The 20000-nt window shown below is 43.3% G+C and overlaps 1 protein-coding gene across 1 annotated transcript in view; it reads left to right on the top strand.

The window, feature by feature from the left end:
- lhfpl7 (LHFPL tetraspan subfamily member 7) overlaps positions 1–20000 on the top strand; it is a gene marked incomplete at both ends in the record, with an annotated part of 88895 nt that overhangs the window by 13589 nt on the left and 55306 nt on the right. The window contains one exon of the mRNA XM_080834057.1: positions 12008–12146. Within this exon, the coding sequence (XP_080690183.1) occupies positions 12008–12146 (139 nt within the window). The remainder of the gene's footprint in view (positions 1–12007; positions 12147–20000) is intronic.

The raw sequence follows: 20000 nt of genomic DNA, 5'->3' as shown, positions 1-20000 counted from the left end.
TCAATCAAGGCTGAAGCTGCTTTGTGTTTTGGAGGCGTGACTGTGGCAAAAGCCTTGAAAGTCCCCAATTTTGCTCCACAGGAGAGCGCAAGAAATCTATATCTCATTGAGGACCTGAGTAACTGCCATCGGATACACACCCTTAAACCATTACAGTGGATTTTCCTCCCTTAGTATTCTTATGCATATATTTATAATCTGGAGCTTATTAGAGTTCCATCCCAGTCTTGCAAATATTGTCATTTAGAGCACTTGTTTGTAGACTGCTCATGGTTTTAGACCCTTTCTATTAATTTTTGAATAACACAGTACTAATGCTTTATTGGCTCGGTGGAATAACCCTGATTTCCAGTCAGCTTTCAGTCATCTTGTTATTCTCCTCCTCTTTCACACTGCTGTTGGGTGACTTTATGCCTCTCCTGGCACACAAACACAAGCAGCAGGGCTTTGTTTGATGGCTTGTGACCATCCATCTTCCTCTTGATCACATTCCAGAGGTTTTCAATGGGGTTCTCCAAGCCTGGAGATTGGGCTGGCCACGACACGGTCTTTATCCAGTGGTGCTCCAGCCACACCCTAAATGACCTGGCGAGGAGCATTGGCCTACCGGGAAAAAACACTCCTCAGAGTTGGGTAACATGGTCAGAGGAAGTTTTCTCTGTATTTGGCTTGGTTCATGCATCCTTCACAAAGACAAATCTGCCTGATTCCAGCCTTGCTGAAATGCCCCCAGATCATCACGAATCGATCCTCCACCAGATTTTACAGTGGGTACAATCAATTTAGATTCGAATTCCTGCCTAACAGGGAGTTTTTCCTTGCCCCTGTTGCCGTTGTGCATGCACTAAGGGGGTTCAGGCTCTGGGCTCTGTTAAGCGCCGAGAGGCAATTGTATTGTTATGGCGCTATACAAATAAAATTGAATTGAATTGAATTGAATTGAATTACTTTTGAGGTACTACTAGGGCTGTTTTTGCCATCCAGCTGGTCCTATTGCAAGAAGTAGTGATCTTCTTCTTACGTAGGTGCATTTATTGTTGGTTTTCATTCCATGGTGCTTTACCGCTACCAACTCTTTTTAGGGTGTGAAGCATCAATTTCGAATACTTGTTTAAATAACTAAGTAATACTAATAATGTATAGTTATAAGCTTCATATACTTTTAAATTAGCGTGTTGTTTTTAAATAACTAAATAACAATAAATAAATAATACTATGTGACGGGCCGAGCCTTGAGTTGCCGTCAAAAATGTGGGTTTGGCCAAAATGCTCAGAGACAGAGTGAGGGTTTTAAGTTATATTGTTTAATGACTTTTCAAAAATGTTTAGAAAACCTGCTCAGCCTCTCTATAAGCAGACGACAACAATCAGCAGACTGTAGAACACCTGCTACGCCTCTGAGTATGCAGAGGACAATATTTAACGGGCTCAATACAAAACCCTGCTATGCCGCTCACTAAGTAGAGGACAAGGTCTACATAAATGGACATATATACGAGACTTAAAAATGTCCCAAGACCAAACAATGAACATACAGTATATAGAAGGTGGCCAGCACCATTTCTAAAAAAAGGGGTAAACACATAAAAAAAATTGTACACAATGATAAGACAGACCCTAAGACATAAATATAGTATTTTTTTAGTATCCGAAAACAAATAAATAGCTATGTTATAAATAATCATGTTTTACAAGTTTGTAAAAAATTAGGGCTGTAATTAGGTAAAAACCAAATAAATGTGTGCTTGTGTGTGCTAGCGGTCGCTTATACGGGGAAGGAGTGTGCCGTTCCTGTGCAGTCACACCACGACCGTCACATACTAATAATTCATAGTTATAAGCTTCATATGCTTTAAAATTTTGTTGTTTTCAAATATAACACTGTACTGAAGGTTTTTCTGATGAAACACATTAAATTCATTTGGCCTAACTCTTTCTCTTTCATTTATATAAATTCCCTCTGTCATATGCTTCACACTCTAACACGTTCTACAGTTTCTCTCCTACCACATAATGAACATTCTCCTGTGAAAAGCTTCTCTATTAAATGTATGATTTAGACTGGCATGTCCTATACATAACGAGTGATTGTCTCTCCTCTTCTACTCCAACTACCTGTCCTCTTTGTTATCACCTGTTTTTCATCTGTCTACCCTTTACCTCTTTGTCTCATTTATTCTGGCATCTTAAGAGCTTCTTTAGCCAGACGATCTGCAACGTCTTTTCCCTTCTACTACCACATGAGATGAAACTCAAACCAAACAGATTCTTATTTTCAATTGCTGTAACCTGTACAAATAAAAGCCAAAATAAAAAAGCCTGCATACAAATGTGCAGTTTACTGATTAAGGTTGCAATAGAATCTGAACAGATTGCAATTTGATTTGGTTTGACCTTCTCAGTCTACAAAAGCGACCACAGAATTGCCAAAAAATTCCGCAGTAAAAACAACTAAATGATCAGATGTTCTCTTTTTAATTGATGTATATACAGCCGCGGAAAAAATTAAGAGACCACTTCAAAATTATCAGTTTCTCTGGTTTTACTATTTATTGGTATGTGTTAAAGTAAAATGTACATTTTTGTTTTATTCTATAACCTACTGGCAACATTCCTACCAAATTTCAAATAAAAATATTGTCATTTAGATAATTTATTTGCAGAAAAATGACAATTGGTCAAAATAGCAAAAAAGATGCAGTGTCTTCAGATCTCGAATAATGCAAAGAAAACAAGCTCATATTCATTTTTAAACTACACAATACTAATGCTTTAACTTAGGAAGAGTTCAGAAATCAATATTTGGTGGAATAACCTTGGCATGCTCTCCACCAGTCTTTCACATTGCCGTCGGGTGACTTTATGCTACTCCTGGCGCAAGAATTCAAGCAGCTCGGCTTCTTTTCATGGCTTGTGACCATCCATCTTCCTCTTGATCACATTTCAGAGTTTTTTTAATGGGATTCAGGTCTCGAAATTGGGCTGGCAATGACAGGGTCCTGATCTGGTGGTACTCCATCCACACCTTTACTGGCCTGGCTGTGTGGCATGGAGCATTACCCTGCTGGAAAAAACACTTCTCAGAGTTGGGGAACATTGTCAGAGCAAAAGGAAGCAAGTTTTTCTTCCGGGACAACGTTGTACTTTGCCTGGCTGAGGTTTGTAAAAGACCATAAGGATTGAACCAAAGCTGACTGGAGGTCCCTAAGTTCGTCTTCTCTGATGAGTCCAATTTTCAGCTTTGCCCAACACATGATCGTCTGATGGTTAGACTGAGACCTGGAGAGGCCTACAAGCCACAGAGTCTTGCACCTACTGTGAAATTGGACTCATCAGAGAAGACGAACTTAGGGACCTCCAGTCAGCTTTGGTTCAATCCTTATGGTCTTTTACAAACCTCAGCCAGGCAAAGTACAACGTTGTCCCGGAAGAAAAACTTGCTTCCTTTTGCTCTGACAATGTTCCCCAACTCTGAGAAGTGTTTTTTCCAGCAGGGTAATGCTCCATGCCACACAGCCAGGCCAGTAAAGGTGTGGATGGAGTACCACCAGATCAGGACCCTGTCATTGCCAGCCCAATTTCGAGACCTGAATCCCATTAAAAAAACTCTGAAATGTGATCAAGAGGAAGATGGATGGTCACAAGCCATGAAAAGAAGCCGAGCTGCTTGAATTCTTGCGCCAGGAGTAGCATAAAGTCACCCGACGGCAATGTGAAAGACTGGTGGAGAGCATGCCAAGACACATGAAAGTTGTGATTTTAAATCAAGGTTATTCCACCAAATATTGATTTCTGAACTCTTCCTAAGTTAAAGCATTAGTATTGTGTAGTTTAAAAATGAATATGAGCTTGTTTTCTTTGCATTATTCGAGATCTGAAGACACTGCATCTTTTTTGCTATTTTGACCAATTGTCATTTTTCTGCAAATAAATTATCTAAATGACAATATTTTTATTTGAAATTTGGTAGGAATGTTGCCAGTAGGTTATAGAATAAAACAAAAATGTACATTTTACTTTAACACATACCAATAAATAGTAAAACCAGAGAAACTGATAATTTTGAAGTGGTCTCTTAATTTTTTCCGCGGCTGTATAGCTGTCCTCATCTTTTCTCTGTCCAGATCTTTCAAACCATCTGTGTATATCTGTTGTAACTGTTAACTGAAACTGCACCATATTATCTATCCCAGCACACTTCACTAGATTTGGATAATTATTACAGATACTGCCACAGTACAGCGACATGACATCTTCGACAAGTCCGAATTTCCAGGGTGACTTTTTCCAACCTCTCCAAAACTATTCAGTTTAGAAGGTCCATGTTCCCAACATCTATTAAGTTCCGCTTTAGTTGGATGGTCCTGTTTATGATTTAGGTTAGGAAATAAGATTTGGATCGGGTGATCACCTAGTCATTACCTCATGAAGTCGAATGAGGTGTGCTTGTGTTAGAGTTCAGCAGACACTGGAATGGAATGGCTGCCATAAATGGACAGGTTGAAGAAAATGTTGCAGTAGTCTCTTAATTTTTCCCAGAGTTATAAATAATAAGCAATCCAACTTTGTGCAGTCAGTGATCAAGAAACTCAAACTCTACCATTTTGCTCTTTTAGCCACCACATAGTTTGTAATAAAATTGTAAAGGTAAAGGACTGGTATTTAGCAGATACTTTTATTCAAAGCAAAGCGCAGACAACCTGCGTCAATCGGGAATCGAACCCGGGTCAACCACTGCACCACCACGCCTCAGCAGCACATCTTCTAAGCAGTGTCTCTACTATCCCATAATGAACATCCTCTTGTGTAAAGCTTTTCTTAAATTTAGATGATGACTAAGGCTGGCATGAATTGTACGTAATGAGTGATTGTTTCTCCTTTTCTACTTGTACTTCCCATTTACTCCGTCCTCTCTGTGATCACCTGTTTTTGCAGATTATACAACAGTGATGAGGAACCTGTTCTCCCCATTCCCCCCCAGGCTTGTTTATTTAAAAAAAAAAAAAAAAGAAGCTGTTCCATATTCCCAACCCAGTGGTACAACACGAGTGCGTCGGTGGCCGGCGCGCAGGCAGTCCTCTCTTAAGAGACTTACGTAAGAGCCACTGAGTGTGTTTCTATAGCTCCAGCCTCTGCAGTGAGATGTACGTACCTCCACTGGGACGCCAGGGATTGATCCGCTGTGCTGCCTCCCACTGCAGAGTTAAAAATACACATGAAAGTACAAGCCTAGCCAGCGCCACTTCCCCACCGCTTTCATGCGCTTGAACCCAGACGCACCTCCGGCTGCTCGGGGCTTCGTTAAGAAATTAAACACACCTTTCCATTACTTTTCCCGTGGTGCATTTATTATTGAATTAAAGGGCAGTCTTTTAAAAAGTTATATAACAATACAAGCTTTTTTTAAGGAACTTAGGAAACTTAAGGAGGTAAAACTATATTTGAAAAAGTCCACCTGATGTTCCTTTTTTTGAAGCACAAAACTGAACAGTGGGTTTGGACTGATCCCACTTTTTCAGTCAGGTCTGAGTGGAGTTCAACCAGACTGGTGTTAAAATCCCCAGCCTTAGAGTTGCAGTGTTAGTGGAGTCATGGTAGTGACATGAAGGATGCCACTAACAAGACCATGGGAACGTGTTTCATTATTTTAGACACCATTCTGTGTGGTGTGTGCGAGACTGTGTCTGTGTGTGTGTGTGTGTGTGTGTGTGTGTGTGTGCGCATGTGTTTTTCTGTGTGTGTGTGTGTGTGTGTGTGTGTGTGTGTGTGTGTGTGTGTGTGTTTGTGTTTGTGTTTGTCTCTTTGTGTGAGTGTGTGAGTGTGTGTGTTTGTCTGTGTGTGTGTATCTGTTTGTCTGTCTGTCTGTGTGTATGTGTGTTTGTCTGTGTGTGTGTGTGTGTGTGTGTGTGTGTGTGTGTTTCTCTCTCTCTCTCTCTCTCTCTCTCTCTCTCTCTCTCTCTCTCTCTCTCTGTGTGCGTGTGTGTGTGTGTGGCATCAGTTAGGAGGCTGGTGAGTCCCTCAGCAGGGATGACAAGAGCCAGCTGTGAGGGGGGCTGGTGGTGAGAGGGCTGACTGTGACTGTGTGCAGGATGGGAACCTTGGGAAATCTGGCGAGTGCACTGTCAAAGCACCAGAGAGAGGGAGTGTGTCGCCCCCCTGGTCAGCTGTCCAATTGTGCATGTTGACAGCTCCGACAGAGGCAAGTAGGCTGGAGGGGGGGAATATCACATGGCCACTAGTCCCACTGAGGCCTGACTTCCACCCCAACACCCCCCCGCCACCCATCTAGTCTGCCTCAGGGGCGCTGGCTGCTTGTCTTGAACTCTGTGTTCTGGTTGAAGGTAAATAAAGAAACTGTGTGTTGGGTGCCGTCCTGCCGCGGGGTTGTTGAGGAGGTGCAGCTCGCACTGTGAGCCACAACAATGACCTTTCAGCTGCCCTTGGCCCTCTTGTTGCCACAGCGATGTTCCCCCACTGGGGGGTGGGGTTTGTGGTTTGAACTTGACTCCTGACCCCCTCCGCCCCTCTGCAAGCTTACAATGACTCACATGTGTACACACACACACACCTGTACAGCTGCCACATAACACAGTCCAATACCACAACACACACAACACACATGTCACCTTATCCACTGAATTACATCAAAACTTTCCCAGCCAAGTATTTTGGCTTCATAATAACAAAAAGACATTCCTAATACATTAGACAACAGGTTAGTATTACCTTCTGGTTTCTATAGGAGTGTTCATAAGAGACTGGATGACTGTGTAATGGAAACCATAGCCCTATTATTTTTATATGGGAAATCCAAATCCATACACTTTTAGTCACGATAGGGTTGGGAAAGAACCCGTTTCTTAGGACATATGGCTGGCCAGAGAGAAAAGTCTTTATTATTCACCAATCACAACTCTTATTCCATTCTACTCGTTGTTTTGAAAGTTACTGTCATGTTTGAGTTGAAAACATTTTGTTTTGTAGATTTGCCTTCGGTAACCTTACTTTGGTGGTGCCTATCTTTTGCCTATACCTTAGAAGCAGGTCTTGCCGTAAAACATGACTGAAATCAAGGACACAGACTCATTTTCTAAAGTGATCATAGCACTTTATGTCATTTTTAGATTGAAATAATGATACATAATAATGTACCTTTGGAAACTATTACCTGACAGGTTGAATATAAACTAAGTCTGCTTGTGATTTCATTTGGAGCCATTTTCTAGAGAAAATGTGCTATCGGTAAATCTGTAATTGGAAAATGTAGCACAGCCAATTCTTCCTTTTTTCTCTCTTCTCATTTCATAACTGTCATCTGTAACAGTCTCAGGGACAGAAATAGCTGCGTAATAGCTTGCTGGAGATATCCACATGGGTGTGTTATAGCACTATGGCCTTGCAGTTACTTTAAGGCAGTAAAAGGGAGAGGGCTGTCTGGGCATTTCACTCCCATATATCAGGGGTTTGTTATATCTCTGACAGTTGGAAGTATGAAGGCAGTAAAAGCTCAGCTCAGAAGTGATGATTTGCATTATCTAATCTCATAACTGCTTTTTAGTGGAAAGTAACCAAAAGTAATATACAGGAAGTCAAAAAAAGTACAAGAATAAGGAATGGCTGTTTGCCATGTCTTAAGACTGAAAGAGAATTGTTCGTGGCATTTCTATTTCAGGTGGAGATGGAATGGAAAGCCTATCAAGCCTTTGGTGAAATGAGTGTGATCACTGTTAAAGGTGAAATGAGTGTGATCACTGTTAAAGGTGAAATGAGTGTGATCACTGTTAAAGGCGAAATGATTGTGATCACACATCGAAGGTGAAACTATTTCACGTGGTTATTAATCTACACATTGCTCTTCACAAAGTAGCTAGATGTTCTGAGGACCAGTACTCAGGATTAGTTCGCTCACACTTTGGGCAGCTCACTTTGAGAGGACTTTCTCACTTTCAGAGGTGTTCATGTGTCGTATGCTGTGTTACCTTTTTAGCGCAAGGCTCACCATGAATCAAATGGGTATCATATGGGATCTCTAGGTGAGAGAATGGTTCACTACGGTCACTGCCAGATTCCCTCTTTTCCAAATCATAATGACCTGTATATGCAAGTCAAATGGATTGTACAATTGACACATAATAAATCGATATTTACAGTGATATCTGTATACAGTGATATCAGTGAGCATAGCGTTTAGTTGTTAAAAGTGAAGTATAATGCGGAGTTGCTTCAGTCTTTGTGTACTGTTCCTCTGAGATGTGATTGCAGCTGACTTCACTGTTCCTGACAGGCATCTAACACGTCTCTATATTGTACGTGACATGCCGCCTCAGCAAGAGTAATGATGATAGGGGTTTGTCCAGCTTCGTTCATTTAAATTAAATTACAACAAATGTTACCATTGCTTATTCATCTCTCCACACACTACTGTTTCCCATGCACCGCCTTATAAAGAGAGTAAATAATTAGCATCTATTTAGAAGCCTATTTCTGAAAGAGTCAGCACAGTTAGAATGTAATTTCATACCAAATTGACTCCATCTTTGAGATGCCATAATGGGGTGCATTTATACCGCGCAGGCTCCTTGGAAAGTAAATGTTTGTGCTGATAATGACTACATTCATTTCAGCTCTTCTATCAACGGTAATATACAGGCAAGTACATTCAGATAGTTAGGCTTCATTTAATAGCTGTGTAATGTAATTGAAATGACATCATTACATGTGCACTTTCGCAGTTGTCTGAGCAAAACTTTGAATGGGCTTATTAGTCTCTCGAGTTTCTGTAAAAGTCAAGCGGAAAATGTCATACCAACTAACTAATTGAGTTGCCACAATTTAGAACCAAGGGGTTAGGAAGAAAGATATAATCATGCATACTAAAGAGTAGGCTATCCCCAGAATCCATATTTCTCTAACCCTCACCACCCATAGAAACGACACTGTATGAGTGTGTAGATCATGGATACAGCATGCATTACTCATATTTGGCTGTGAGTAAATCAGAAGCCATGTATTATATAGTATGGGCCATATAGTAAGAACCAAATGCATGAAGTGTTCTATTATATTACTACCAGCCAGTCTTCCCATGAAGCACTGCTGCCCCGCCTGCCTCTTCCCTCTGTAGTCTTAATGATTTATAATCGAACAGTTGGTCACTGTACATTAAGTAAGCAGTCAGCTCAGGTAAGTGTTGAGGGAGTTGACACACTAATACACACATGAATCATTGAAAAAAATGTCTCTCTTTTAGTTCATTTGGAGTATCTTTTGGTACCTGCTCTTATGTTTTCCCTATGCAGCGAATTCAGATGAAGCACGATCACATTTTGTCATGATCGCATGATCTGTGCGGACACAAGAGACTTTGTCACGACCGCAACCACGGCTGTTAGTCACAGTCTCTGCAGTGTGTCGCCCATGATAATCAACACCCAATCTGGTGCCTGACTGCTGCATAATCGCCCGTGAAGACCAGCTTGACCCCACTGCTGTCATCACCATTAGCACCACCGCTAATAGAAAAGTCTTAAACGCCATGCTAGCGTGGTGTGGTGCCTCAGAAGAGCTGCCTTTGATGCATCTCACTTCACTTCCATTGTGTGGATATGCTTCTTTTTTTTTTTTGGATGAGGAGGCTGTTCGTATCAGATAGAATGGCTCTTCCATTTTGATTATGTGTGAAATAGACATTTTAACAGTTATAATGGGTGTATAGTATACATTTAAATGTATTATGATTGGTGACTGGAATGTACGATTTAGCTATCGATAGACTGTGCCTACCCATAAAAGCAGTAATCTTCAGGGTTGAGGAGTTGCCAGTGATCGATAGTCATAGAAGCATCATAAAAGCCTGTCAATTATTCATCACAAATGAGGATTCTGCATGCCGGCCGTGTTTCTTATCAATAATAACTGCAAGCAGCACCCACAGATCTGAGTTTCCAAACGCTGTGTTTGGTCTGCATCTGCAGTCTTGATGGTGCTGATCACAGAGAAGTTCTTTTGAACGTGTTCCTTCCATCCTCCTCTGATTGCTCCACAAATCAGACAAGCCTTCCTCCTCTCAAACATCCAAGCCCAATTTAATTACACTCTGTGCCAGTCATGGTCTGTTTTTCAGTTCAAATTTTTTGGGGGGAATCTGTCATGCAGGGAGACATGTTTGATGACACATGAAATAGTTCAGTAATTCATTCATGCATGTTATGCATTTTTATCTGATTGCCATTTCTCACATGCTGCTCTAATCACCCAACCGACTTTTTTGTACAAAAGTGTGTGTGTGTGTGTGTGTGTGTGTGTGTGTGTGTGTGTGTTTGTGTATGTGTGATATGGTGTGTACGTAGATGCATGTTAATGAGCAAGAGATGAGCAAAACATTTTCTTTCTAGGATTTCAAGCGCGCTTAAACCCGGCCAAGTCTGCTCACATATGTTTATTTCTGTGTGCCTGCTGGAGCGAGTGTGGCAGGTGGTCTACCCGCCCGTGATTTGGTGAGCGTGTGAGTTTTTCTGAGCAGTGGTAGGTGAAGAGCAAGGGGAGGGGATGGAGGGAGATGAGGAGGGAGGACTCCCAGGGTCAGGAAGCCGAGCGGCACAGGAGAGGCTAATGAGCGGCGCGCTGAGATCAAACTGCAGCATAAGGAGCCCGTCACTGGGAGTTCACCTGCTGCCCCTGATGGCACCGCCACCCACAGTTCAAAGGCATCAGATGTCAGCCTGTTTTACACTGAACCTCACCATTATGCCCCTCAGCAGTAGGCCTTCTTCATGAGCTTCAGTGGTGCTTCACAGTTCTCCATGTGGAGATTACATCCACCTATTGGTAATGCATTGATTCCATACCTGTGGAATACCTCTTAGCATGCCCCTCTCAAGGTTTTGACAGATTGACTAATGTGTTTTATTCATGTTATTTGGATTTTACTTTGGTAATGATATACAGTGGGTTAGTTTTACCTCAAGTAAATCAATTTTCTGAATGCAAACCCAATATCTTTTTATATTCCGCATGACAGATCCAGATAGTTATCTATAATTCTTTTCAGTCTTCTTTTCTGGTACTTCTGCTTGTAGTCCTTTTGGAATGTAGTCCTTTTCATCCTTAGATGTATCCTTCTTATTCTTGTCTTTCTCTTTTTTTCTGTGTGTGTGTGTGTGTGTGTGTGTGTGTGTGTGTGTGTGTGTGTGTGTGTGTGTGTGTGTGTGTGTGTGTGGGTGTGCACAGTAAAGAAAGAGAGACAGAGCAAGCTTTCTGTGGTGGCATGGGTGGATGGTTTACCTTTGTCTCCTCGTGGCAGAGGCATTTATTGATCAGACCGGAATGGATGGGCTCAGCCAGCACAGGGCATTAGTCGTGTTAGTGTCTGTGTTCCGTCTCTCCGCGAGGAGGAGGAGGGCGGTCCGCGTGCTGTCAGTGAAGCTGTGAGCCGCGTGTGGCTCTTCTCCGACAGAGACGAGCTTCCCAGAGCAAGCCGGTCTCCGAGTGTCGCATGTGCCACCTGGTGTCAGCGCAGGCAGAATGTCAATACTAATTAGCTGCTGCATCAAGAACGTCCTTTTATCTGTTGTTTTCCTCTTCCTCTGATGTGTGATGGGCTCAGTAGTATTCATCACCTACTAATCATTTAGCATGCACACTGCCTATCTGGATGGAGAGAGGATTTTAACCATGGTAATGATTGGCAGGTTTCAGGGCTCTATTAAAGAGGCATCACAGAGGCTTTTGTCTAAACTTGCCAACTTGCCTTGCAAGCATCAACGACTGTGCAGTTGGCACTGACAAAGTGCTAGCCTGCTGACTGATGTGTTTTGGGGATTATATTATTTGGCAACTTTGTGATGTAGAACCAGTTTTTGTTTTTTTAAACAGCTTTTTGTGATTTTTTTTTGTTTTTTTAAATGGCATAATGTGCCGGTTGTAAGATCATGAGTTATTTTATGGTAAATACCTAAACTAAATTCAGCTAATATTCTGTGTGTGTGTGTGTGTGTGTGTTTTACAGACCAGCGCTGTGCTGTGCTCAGGAGGCTGCGCTCTGCTGGCGGTCAGCTCCCTGCTGGCCATCATTACCATCTTCCTCCCCGGCGGGACGTGCGAGAGGAGGGTTTGCACGCTGACCGGATACATGCAGATGGCCGCAGGTCAGTCCATTTCCCTCCCATTAGCCAAACGCCCCCTCTGGGTCAATATAGAACCACACACAACCCAGTCCAGCCTCTCTGTCCAGTTACCACACAATCCTCCACATGGCAGAGGCAGACACTCTTACCACGGCACAGGAGAGAGAAGGGCGTGCACACGTCCCCCTCGGGTCAGATGCAGATCACAAACACGAGGACAGAACAGTATGCGTCTGATGTACCGACTTACAGTAATCTCAGGTTGAGTGGTTCACAGATACACCAGGATGTCTTCATTGTGCAAGGTAGAGCACATGAGAGGAGTGGTGGCTGGTTTTGTGTCTATTTTGCCATCCTCCAGTACATTCAGCAGAGACGGGTAGGTGAGGGATGTGCCTTGAATTCGGGAGCAGTCCCTCGTGAACACAGCACCTCTCCCCTGCTGCCTGCCGTGCCTGTTATCTCCCCAGAATTAATGCAACTCAAACTGTGTAGCTTCAGGTGTGAAAATGTTCAGTGTTCCCACTCCCTCTCTAAGCCCTCTCATCGTCTACAACCCTCAAACGTAGTTATAGGCACCAGAGACACCAGTCTGTGCATGTGAGGTCTATGTATAGGTGTAGCGGGTACACCAGGGATATAGCCACAAGCTGTCATTGAGTACAGCCCTGTGTGAAGGAGGGATGAGATTATAGCCTACACAAGACACCTCTTCACCACAGCCATTCTGTCAGCATTCCTCAGTACCACCTGTAAGAGACTACCACACGCTACTCTGACTGACTGTCACATTCTCCTGAATGTCCAAATGTGGTGAATACTTTTTTGTGTGTGTGGGTTTAAAAAAAAAAAAACACAATTTCAGCCCATTATCTATAGCCACATCAGAGGTATAATGCACAGCGTTTTAAGAGAAAACATTGCTATCTGAAATTCGATTCTATCCAAAAACACTTTACCACTAGACACGCATCGGGCGAACAGATGAAATAAATAAATAAGCAGAAGTGGTTGCTCTCGAGTGTTGGTTGCTAGGAGACGAACCGAGCTGGAGTGTTGTGATGGCGTGGCGAGGGCACTCAGGGATTTAGTGCTCACAGTAAAAAGACAATTACAGCCCCTTAACACAGGTCATTGGTTGAGGGGGTGTGGGGTGGGGGTGAGTATGGGGGTGGTGTTGGCGCGTGGCTTATCGAGGCCGTCCTCTCATTCAACAAGGAAGCGGCATCATAAACAAAGCATGATGGCTCATTGTATGCTTCAGTCACCATCCACACGTACACAGCCATGTAAATGAACCGCCTCTCTGCATGCAGAGTTTCTTTGGAGTGTGACGTCCTGGGTGAGTGTGTCTGGTCCGCATGTAGAACCGACTGTCAACACCACGAACATGTTTGTGTTTGATGTTGTCGTTGTGCACAGCGCCTTTCAAAAACACTGTCAGTCTATCTGGCATAACAATGAGGGCTTAGATTTTAATGTACTTATTCATTCCACTGTGCCTGTACATCTCTCACTGCAGAGAAGCGCTTCACCCGACTGATGTATCTCCCTGTTCTAATTAGAAAGTAATGATACTGTCATTAAAATTATGACAGTAAGGCACTGCATGTCCTGGTGCATCTATGCAAAGAACGAACACAAAATGCACCACCAACACGATTATTCCTGACACAGTCGAGCAGGGATGATCTGTGTTGGAGAGGAGGTCAACTGTACACATTTGGACTCCATGATCTCTTAACACTCAACTCAGTCTGAACACATAGGAATGGCAGTCTGGGGAGAAAAACTCTTCTTCGACAGCTCCGAAACTTGCTTCATGCAGCACGTAGGAATTAATTGCTCTCCCCGGTGTTGAATTAGGTATTTCCCGCTGTTTTTATGCTTGGAGCAAGAGCAAAAATCTGATATTCTGATTACAAATGAAAAAAAGATTATGTTCAATAATTAAACACAATTTTTTTCTTCTTATCATCCTTTCTTTCAACTAAGCACCATTTTTTCTCAGCACATCTTCAGAGGATTCCAGAGCTGAAAGGAGGCAACAGAGTGGCATTTAACACAATGTGATTAGTGCCTAATGAGTACGAATGTGCGTTACATCTGTATGGAGCGAGCCAAGGGGAGTTGGGGCTGCTTGGCTCGGCTAATTGCCTGTTTTTAAAGTGCTGCCGGCTCCTCGGTGAGGCTGGGCTCGGCGCGCTACACACCACCGCGGCTTTTTTTGGGAAAACAAGAATCAGATCTTTGCCGCAAAGCCCGGGCTAAAAAAGAGCCTGAAAAAACACATGCTGGCTAGCCTTCTGTAATCCCTCTTTTTTAACACAAAAAAACCCAAATCTCTGTGGAGTGTGGGTTTTAGACAGAGTACAAAAAAATATAAGCTTCAGAACTGTTCCAATATTTTTTTTTTTTTTTTTTTTTTTTACTTCATTTGCTGGCCAGGTGCACAGCCCTTTTGATAAATGGGGGATTTGGGAGGGAATGAGAAGAGCCCAATGAGGGGGGATCAGAATACTGTCTGTCTGTTTGTTTGTTGTCATGAAAGGCACTGTTTGTGCACTGATATGAAACAGCGAGCCGACTAATAAAGGTTGTGTGAGAACAATGACAGTATTACAGAGCGGGGATGATTTCATGGACATCTCTCACACAGTATCTAACGTGGGTAATGGCATTCACTCCAGTTACTCTCCACCAGTAATGACAGGAGTCTTTCTGGATGAATGAGTGCGAGCTGTGTAGAATAACCATCTTGTCAGAGAGCCGAACAATGGGGGACATTTGTCCTTCACTGAAATTGAGGAAAATTCCACCCAGTAAATCATTTGAAATTGTTTGTTTATTGTCCGATTTTTTTAGTACCCCCAAAGAAAACTTAAGCTGAATATGTCTTTTTTGTGGCAGATGAAGCATTCTTTGATGAGGTGAAGTGAATGATTGACCAGACCTTCAGTGGTGTTCCCATGTGTTTTTTAACAATTTGTAGCTCATCTTTTTTTGCGTGCAATCAGTGGACCAGCCATCACTATTGTCGCTCCAGTCACCCAAAATAAGTATGTGTCCCAGTAGACACGTGCGCTCTCGGACAGGCCTGGGTGTCAAAGCCTAATTATGTTTGCTTGGTTTGTGTGTGCAAGCCTAACTGCTCTCCGACGAGACCACTGCCCTAGAGATTGGTGGTGTGCTGGCTAAGAGGGCCTTTTTTTTTTTAAGCCACATGACCTGGCTCCTGCCTCTGTCAGTGTAGGGCTCCCGGTGGGTTACTCCTAGGATGAGAGAGGGTGTGCTCCAGGACCAGCTGCCACCAACACAGCATCTGCACTCATGCAGCTCTGCAGCTACCAGTTTAGATGTCTGACGTCTAATGGCTTAGATGTCTGAGGTAGATTCAGTGATACTAAGGCAGGCAGGACCGAGACAGAGAGGGGGAGTGAGAGAGAGAGAGAGAGAGAAGTAGACAGAGAGACAAAGAAAGAGGGTGAGGGAATGAGAGTTGCCGAGCATGTCACGTGGTTTCTCGTTGCTATGAATCTTTTAACATGAGAAGGGAGGAAGGCTTTTTATAAGCAAGGCCGTATGATTTCTCTTTTTCTGTGCCCTGAATGTATATTTTATTGCACACTATTTTTTCCTCCCTGCACGTAAGCCAAGGATGGCTGTCTCAGCTGAGTGTAATTGTAGGCTGCACACACACACACACACACACACACACACAAACACACACACACACACACACTCACACACACACACACACACACACACACACACACACACACACACACAGACACACACACACACACACACACACACACACACACACACACACACACACACACACACACAAACACACACACACAAAGGCAACTCCAAATCATCCATTTTTAATCTATTGATGTCTTTACTATTTTTTCTCCTGGCATGCAAAAGTGGTTCAGCAGTTGTCCTGGAAACACAGACTGCTTCCGGGCTTTTTGTCCCCCCCCCCCCCCATTTCCATAAATAGGCGAGGTGCTTGTCTAAGTGTGTAATCACCTGAGATTCAAGACCTTGACTTCTTTAAGATATTCCCCAAATGCTATCTTGTAGAGCTGCCTTAATCGATTAGAGACTCTTTTTTTTGCCTCACTTGGGAGGATAAAAGGCCTTTTCTAGAATCTGTAAAAGTATTTGTGTGCATTGAAAGATGTTGTTAAAACCTTGTACCGTGGCATGCTTTCAGCAGTTCATGGGAAATGGGTACAATGAAACCCAAATGAGGGCTCTGAGAATTCTTCAGCTGAGGAGTCCAAGAGGTAAATCATCTCTGAATAATACACAATTGAGCTCTCAATCAACCATCTTGCTGTTTGGCCATGAGGAACCTTTTTTGCTAGAGTGCTGTTATTTCTGAATGGCTCAGATTTTTTTTCCTTCAGGTGCTAATATATTGGATTCTTGCACTCTTTTTGTGTGTATTTTATCTGAGTATGTGCCAAAAGCTAATCTCAAACCAGCCAATAAGCAGCAAAAGCATCAAAACAAGATGAAAGACCTCTTGAGCAGGCAGGCTCAGAAGTTGAACATCTTGGAGCGGTTGAACCCAAACTCCCATGAAATATTAATCAAGCATAATCATAGAAAAAGAAAAAAACACATTTGAAAAGCTAAATCTCAATCCTGCCTTTCAAAGCATTCTACCTGATTTCCGTTTACCAACAGCAGATATGCCAAAAGCAGCGTCAGTGTTTTCGCCCGCTCTGTGAAAACATCAGATCCTCTTTATCTCCTTCTCTGTCTCTCTCTCTGTCTCTCTCTCTGTCTCTCTCTCTCTGTCTCTCTCTCTCTGTCTCTCGCTCTCTCTCTCTCTCTCTCTCTCTCTCTCTCTCTCTCTCTGTCTCTCTCTCTCTCTCTCTCTCTGTCTCTCTCTCTCTCTCTGTCTCTCTCTCTGTCTCTCTGTCTCTCTCTCTGTCTCTCTCTCTCTCTCTCTCTCTCTCTCTCTCTCTCTCTCTATTGTTACACACCCAGTCTTCTTCTCCTACTTCCTGTATTTTTCCCTGTCTCTCTCCTTCACTCATGCCTCTCTCGTTCCCCCTCTGTCTTTAGTGTCGTCTCCCCGTCATTCTGCTGAGGAGGCACTCGCCCGCTGCGTCTGTCTTCCTCCCTCCGGGCGCCTCAGCTATGCAGATGCCCTCAGACGCATGAATGTATAAAAATATGAGGCGAGATGAAGAGTCGCGTTTCATCACCACCGCTGCTCTCCCTTCAGGCTTGGGGGGGGGGGGGGGGGGGGGGGGTTTGGGGGGGTGGCTGGCGTTGGGGGTACGGGTTTGACAGCGCTGTCCCTCCAGAGTCTTAAATCACGGGATACCTGCACCATTGCTAGTGTAATTATTACCTGTATCCTAATCAGCTCTGCTACGACTGACCCTTTTCTAGCGTCAGTTGCTAACGCTGACTCTTTCATCAGCCTCAGACTCTTGGGGTGGTAAGAAGGGACAGGAGCACCTAGAGACAGAGATGTGAGGCTCAGCTCGTTAGAGGCACTTTTACACAGCAACTCTGATGAATATGGCATGATCCTCCTTTCCCCCGCTGTGGCAGAATGCTGTCGAGATACTGATGAAGTACGGCGGATCAGAAACAGCAGATGGGTGTGAATGCCCAGGATGAGATGGAGTGGGTGGGTTGAGGAGGTGCTGCTACAAGTCTGCTTGCGCTGCCTCTGAAGAATCCTGGTCTGGCACCAGCTATCCCTGAGAGGGTTAGAACAGAGACAACTACCTGCTTTCAGCACTTTCAACACACATACACACATACACACACACACACACACTCTGTCTGTCTCTCTCTCTCTCTCTCTCTCTCTCTCTCTCTCTCTCTCTCTCACTTTCTCTCTTTCTTACTCTCTCTGTTCTTCTGGCATCTTCCTCCTCCTTTTCTCAGTTTTTCTCTCAATCGGAGAAACATGTGCTCTTGGCTCCATAGCCCACTGTTGATGCTGCAGGATGGGCCTTTGTTCTTTTGTTTCTCTTCAGGTGTTTCTGGAGGTTGCACTTTATTTTCTCACTGATAGGACCGACAGTGGCAGAGCCGTGTTGTTGTAAGATGCATCTATTATTGCAGGGGAACTGAAGCTGCAGTTCAGAGGAGTAGAGCAGTGGAGCACAGTACAGACCAACAAAGAGGCTCAAATGTAGCAATGCCTCATGGTGATAAAAGTGTAATTTTTCTGAGTGTAGTTGCTTTGGATCTTCCTATGCTTTATGTGAATGAAGGTTGATCTACTATAAGTATTAATGTGTGCCTGTGTATTTATGTTTGTACTGTGTGAGTGTGTTTGTGTGTGTGTGTGTGTGTGTGTGTGTGTGTGTGCGTGCGTGTGTGTGCGTGTGCGTTTGCGTGTGCGTGCATATGTGTGTGTGTGTGTGTGTGCCTGTTTGATTGCACGTTTTTTTCAAACTGTCACTCCGTCAGAGCGCTATGCTTAGAGCAGCATTAGTGCCTCTCTTTGATGGTAATAGAGGAAGTCATATCTCACATCTCACTCAAGCCCACAGATCCTTGGCATTCACAGACTGGAGCATATACTGTACCCTCTCCTCCCTCACTGGCTCTGACTGCACACCGCAGACATCTACTAAACAAGGGTGGGAATCATTGGGGGCACCATATTCATATTTGGCTTCAGTGTTATAATACAACAGTGGTGGTACAGTTTTGAAGATGCTCATTTTGAACATATACGAGATGTGATGGTTGGAGTGTTGTGATAAGATATACTGTATATTGTGATTCCTTGATTTTATAAAGGTACAGTCCAAGGTACAGATTCAAATTCAATATACTTTTGCTCGTAATGTTTCTCTAGCTGTTGTTTTGTGTTCATACACAGTCCTCGTGCTGTAAATGGAAAACACAGTGGCTTAGGCCTAGCCATACCCAATTCCAGCCAATCTACACATTGCTTTGGCAGCAAGGAAGGGAGGGCTGTAATTTAATGGGCGGTTGAGTTCAAATATCAACAGCCCTTGACCAGAATCGCAGACCGTACCTTTAATTGCCTGTAAATTATGCCCGTCACGTAACTTCAGAACCTACAAAGAACACAGCCTCAAATAACAAAAACACACCTGGCCAAAAGGCTATTATACTTTACTGAGATGATTGTGTTTCCAGTCCCTACCACTTAGGAAATTACAACAAAGTTCCATATTCCATGAATTCAATATCACAAAGTTCCAGTCTAAACTGAATTCATTTTTTAATGCACATCTGTGTATTCTCCACTATATCTTTATACTCTGTGTGTGTATTTGTGTGCAGACGTGTTCCCACTATGCCTATTTGTCATCTCCCTGGTGTTTGATCTGCAGGCCCATATTGCGGGGCCACCTCATCTATGCAGTTGAACCATAAAGCTAATTGGTCCACCTGCCAATTAAAGCTCCACAGTAATTAGCTGTCTGCTTCAATGCCTCTGGGGTCCTTGTATGCTTTTACCACAGGAGAGCACGCTCAAAGGCTTTATTAAGAGATATGAGAACATCAGCTCAACAACAGCAACAAAAAACGCTGCAGAAAAAAAATCACGGTTTGATTTAGCCAGCCTTAACAGTTCTGCTTCACTCTCTGCTTCGCTGCAGACCCCCAGTGAGACTAGATGGTGTTCTTGGCTCAACCAGCCTTTTCACGCTAACCTGCTTTATAAGTGTGCCAAATGCAAAAATCAACATATATTTTGTATGCATGTTCAGTCTTTTTATCAACTTGAAGTGTGAGGTTTTTATGTTTTTTTTTTTTACATAAAATATTGCTACCTTTGAGCTATGGGCCAAATCAGGGTTCTCTGTACGTGTTATTCTGTCCTACAATCAGTCCAGATGATAGGCT

Source organism: Sprattus sprattus, assembly GCF_963457725.1.
Source record: "Sprattus sprattus genome assembly, chromosome: 1".
Classification (NCBI taxonomy): domain Eukaryota; kingdom Metazoa; phylum Chordata; class Actinopteri; order Clupeiformes; family Clupeidae; genus Sprattus; species Sprattus sprattus.
The sequence above is the reverse complement of the archived record's forward strand: the minus strand, read 5'-3'. Positions and strand labels throughout refer to the sequence as shown.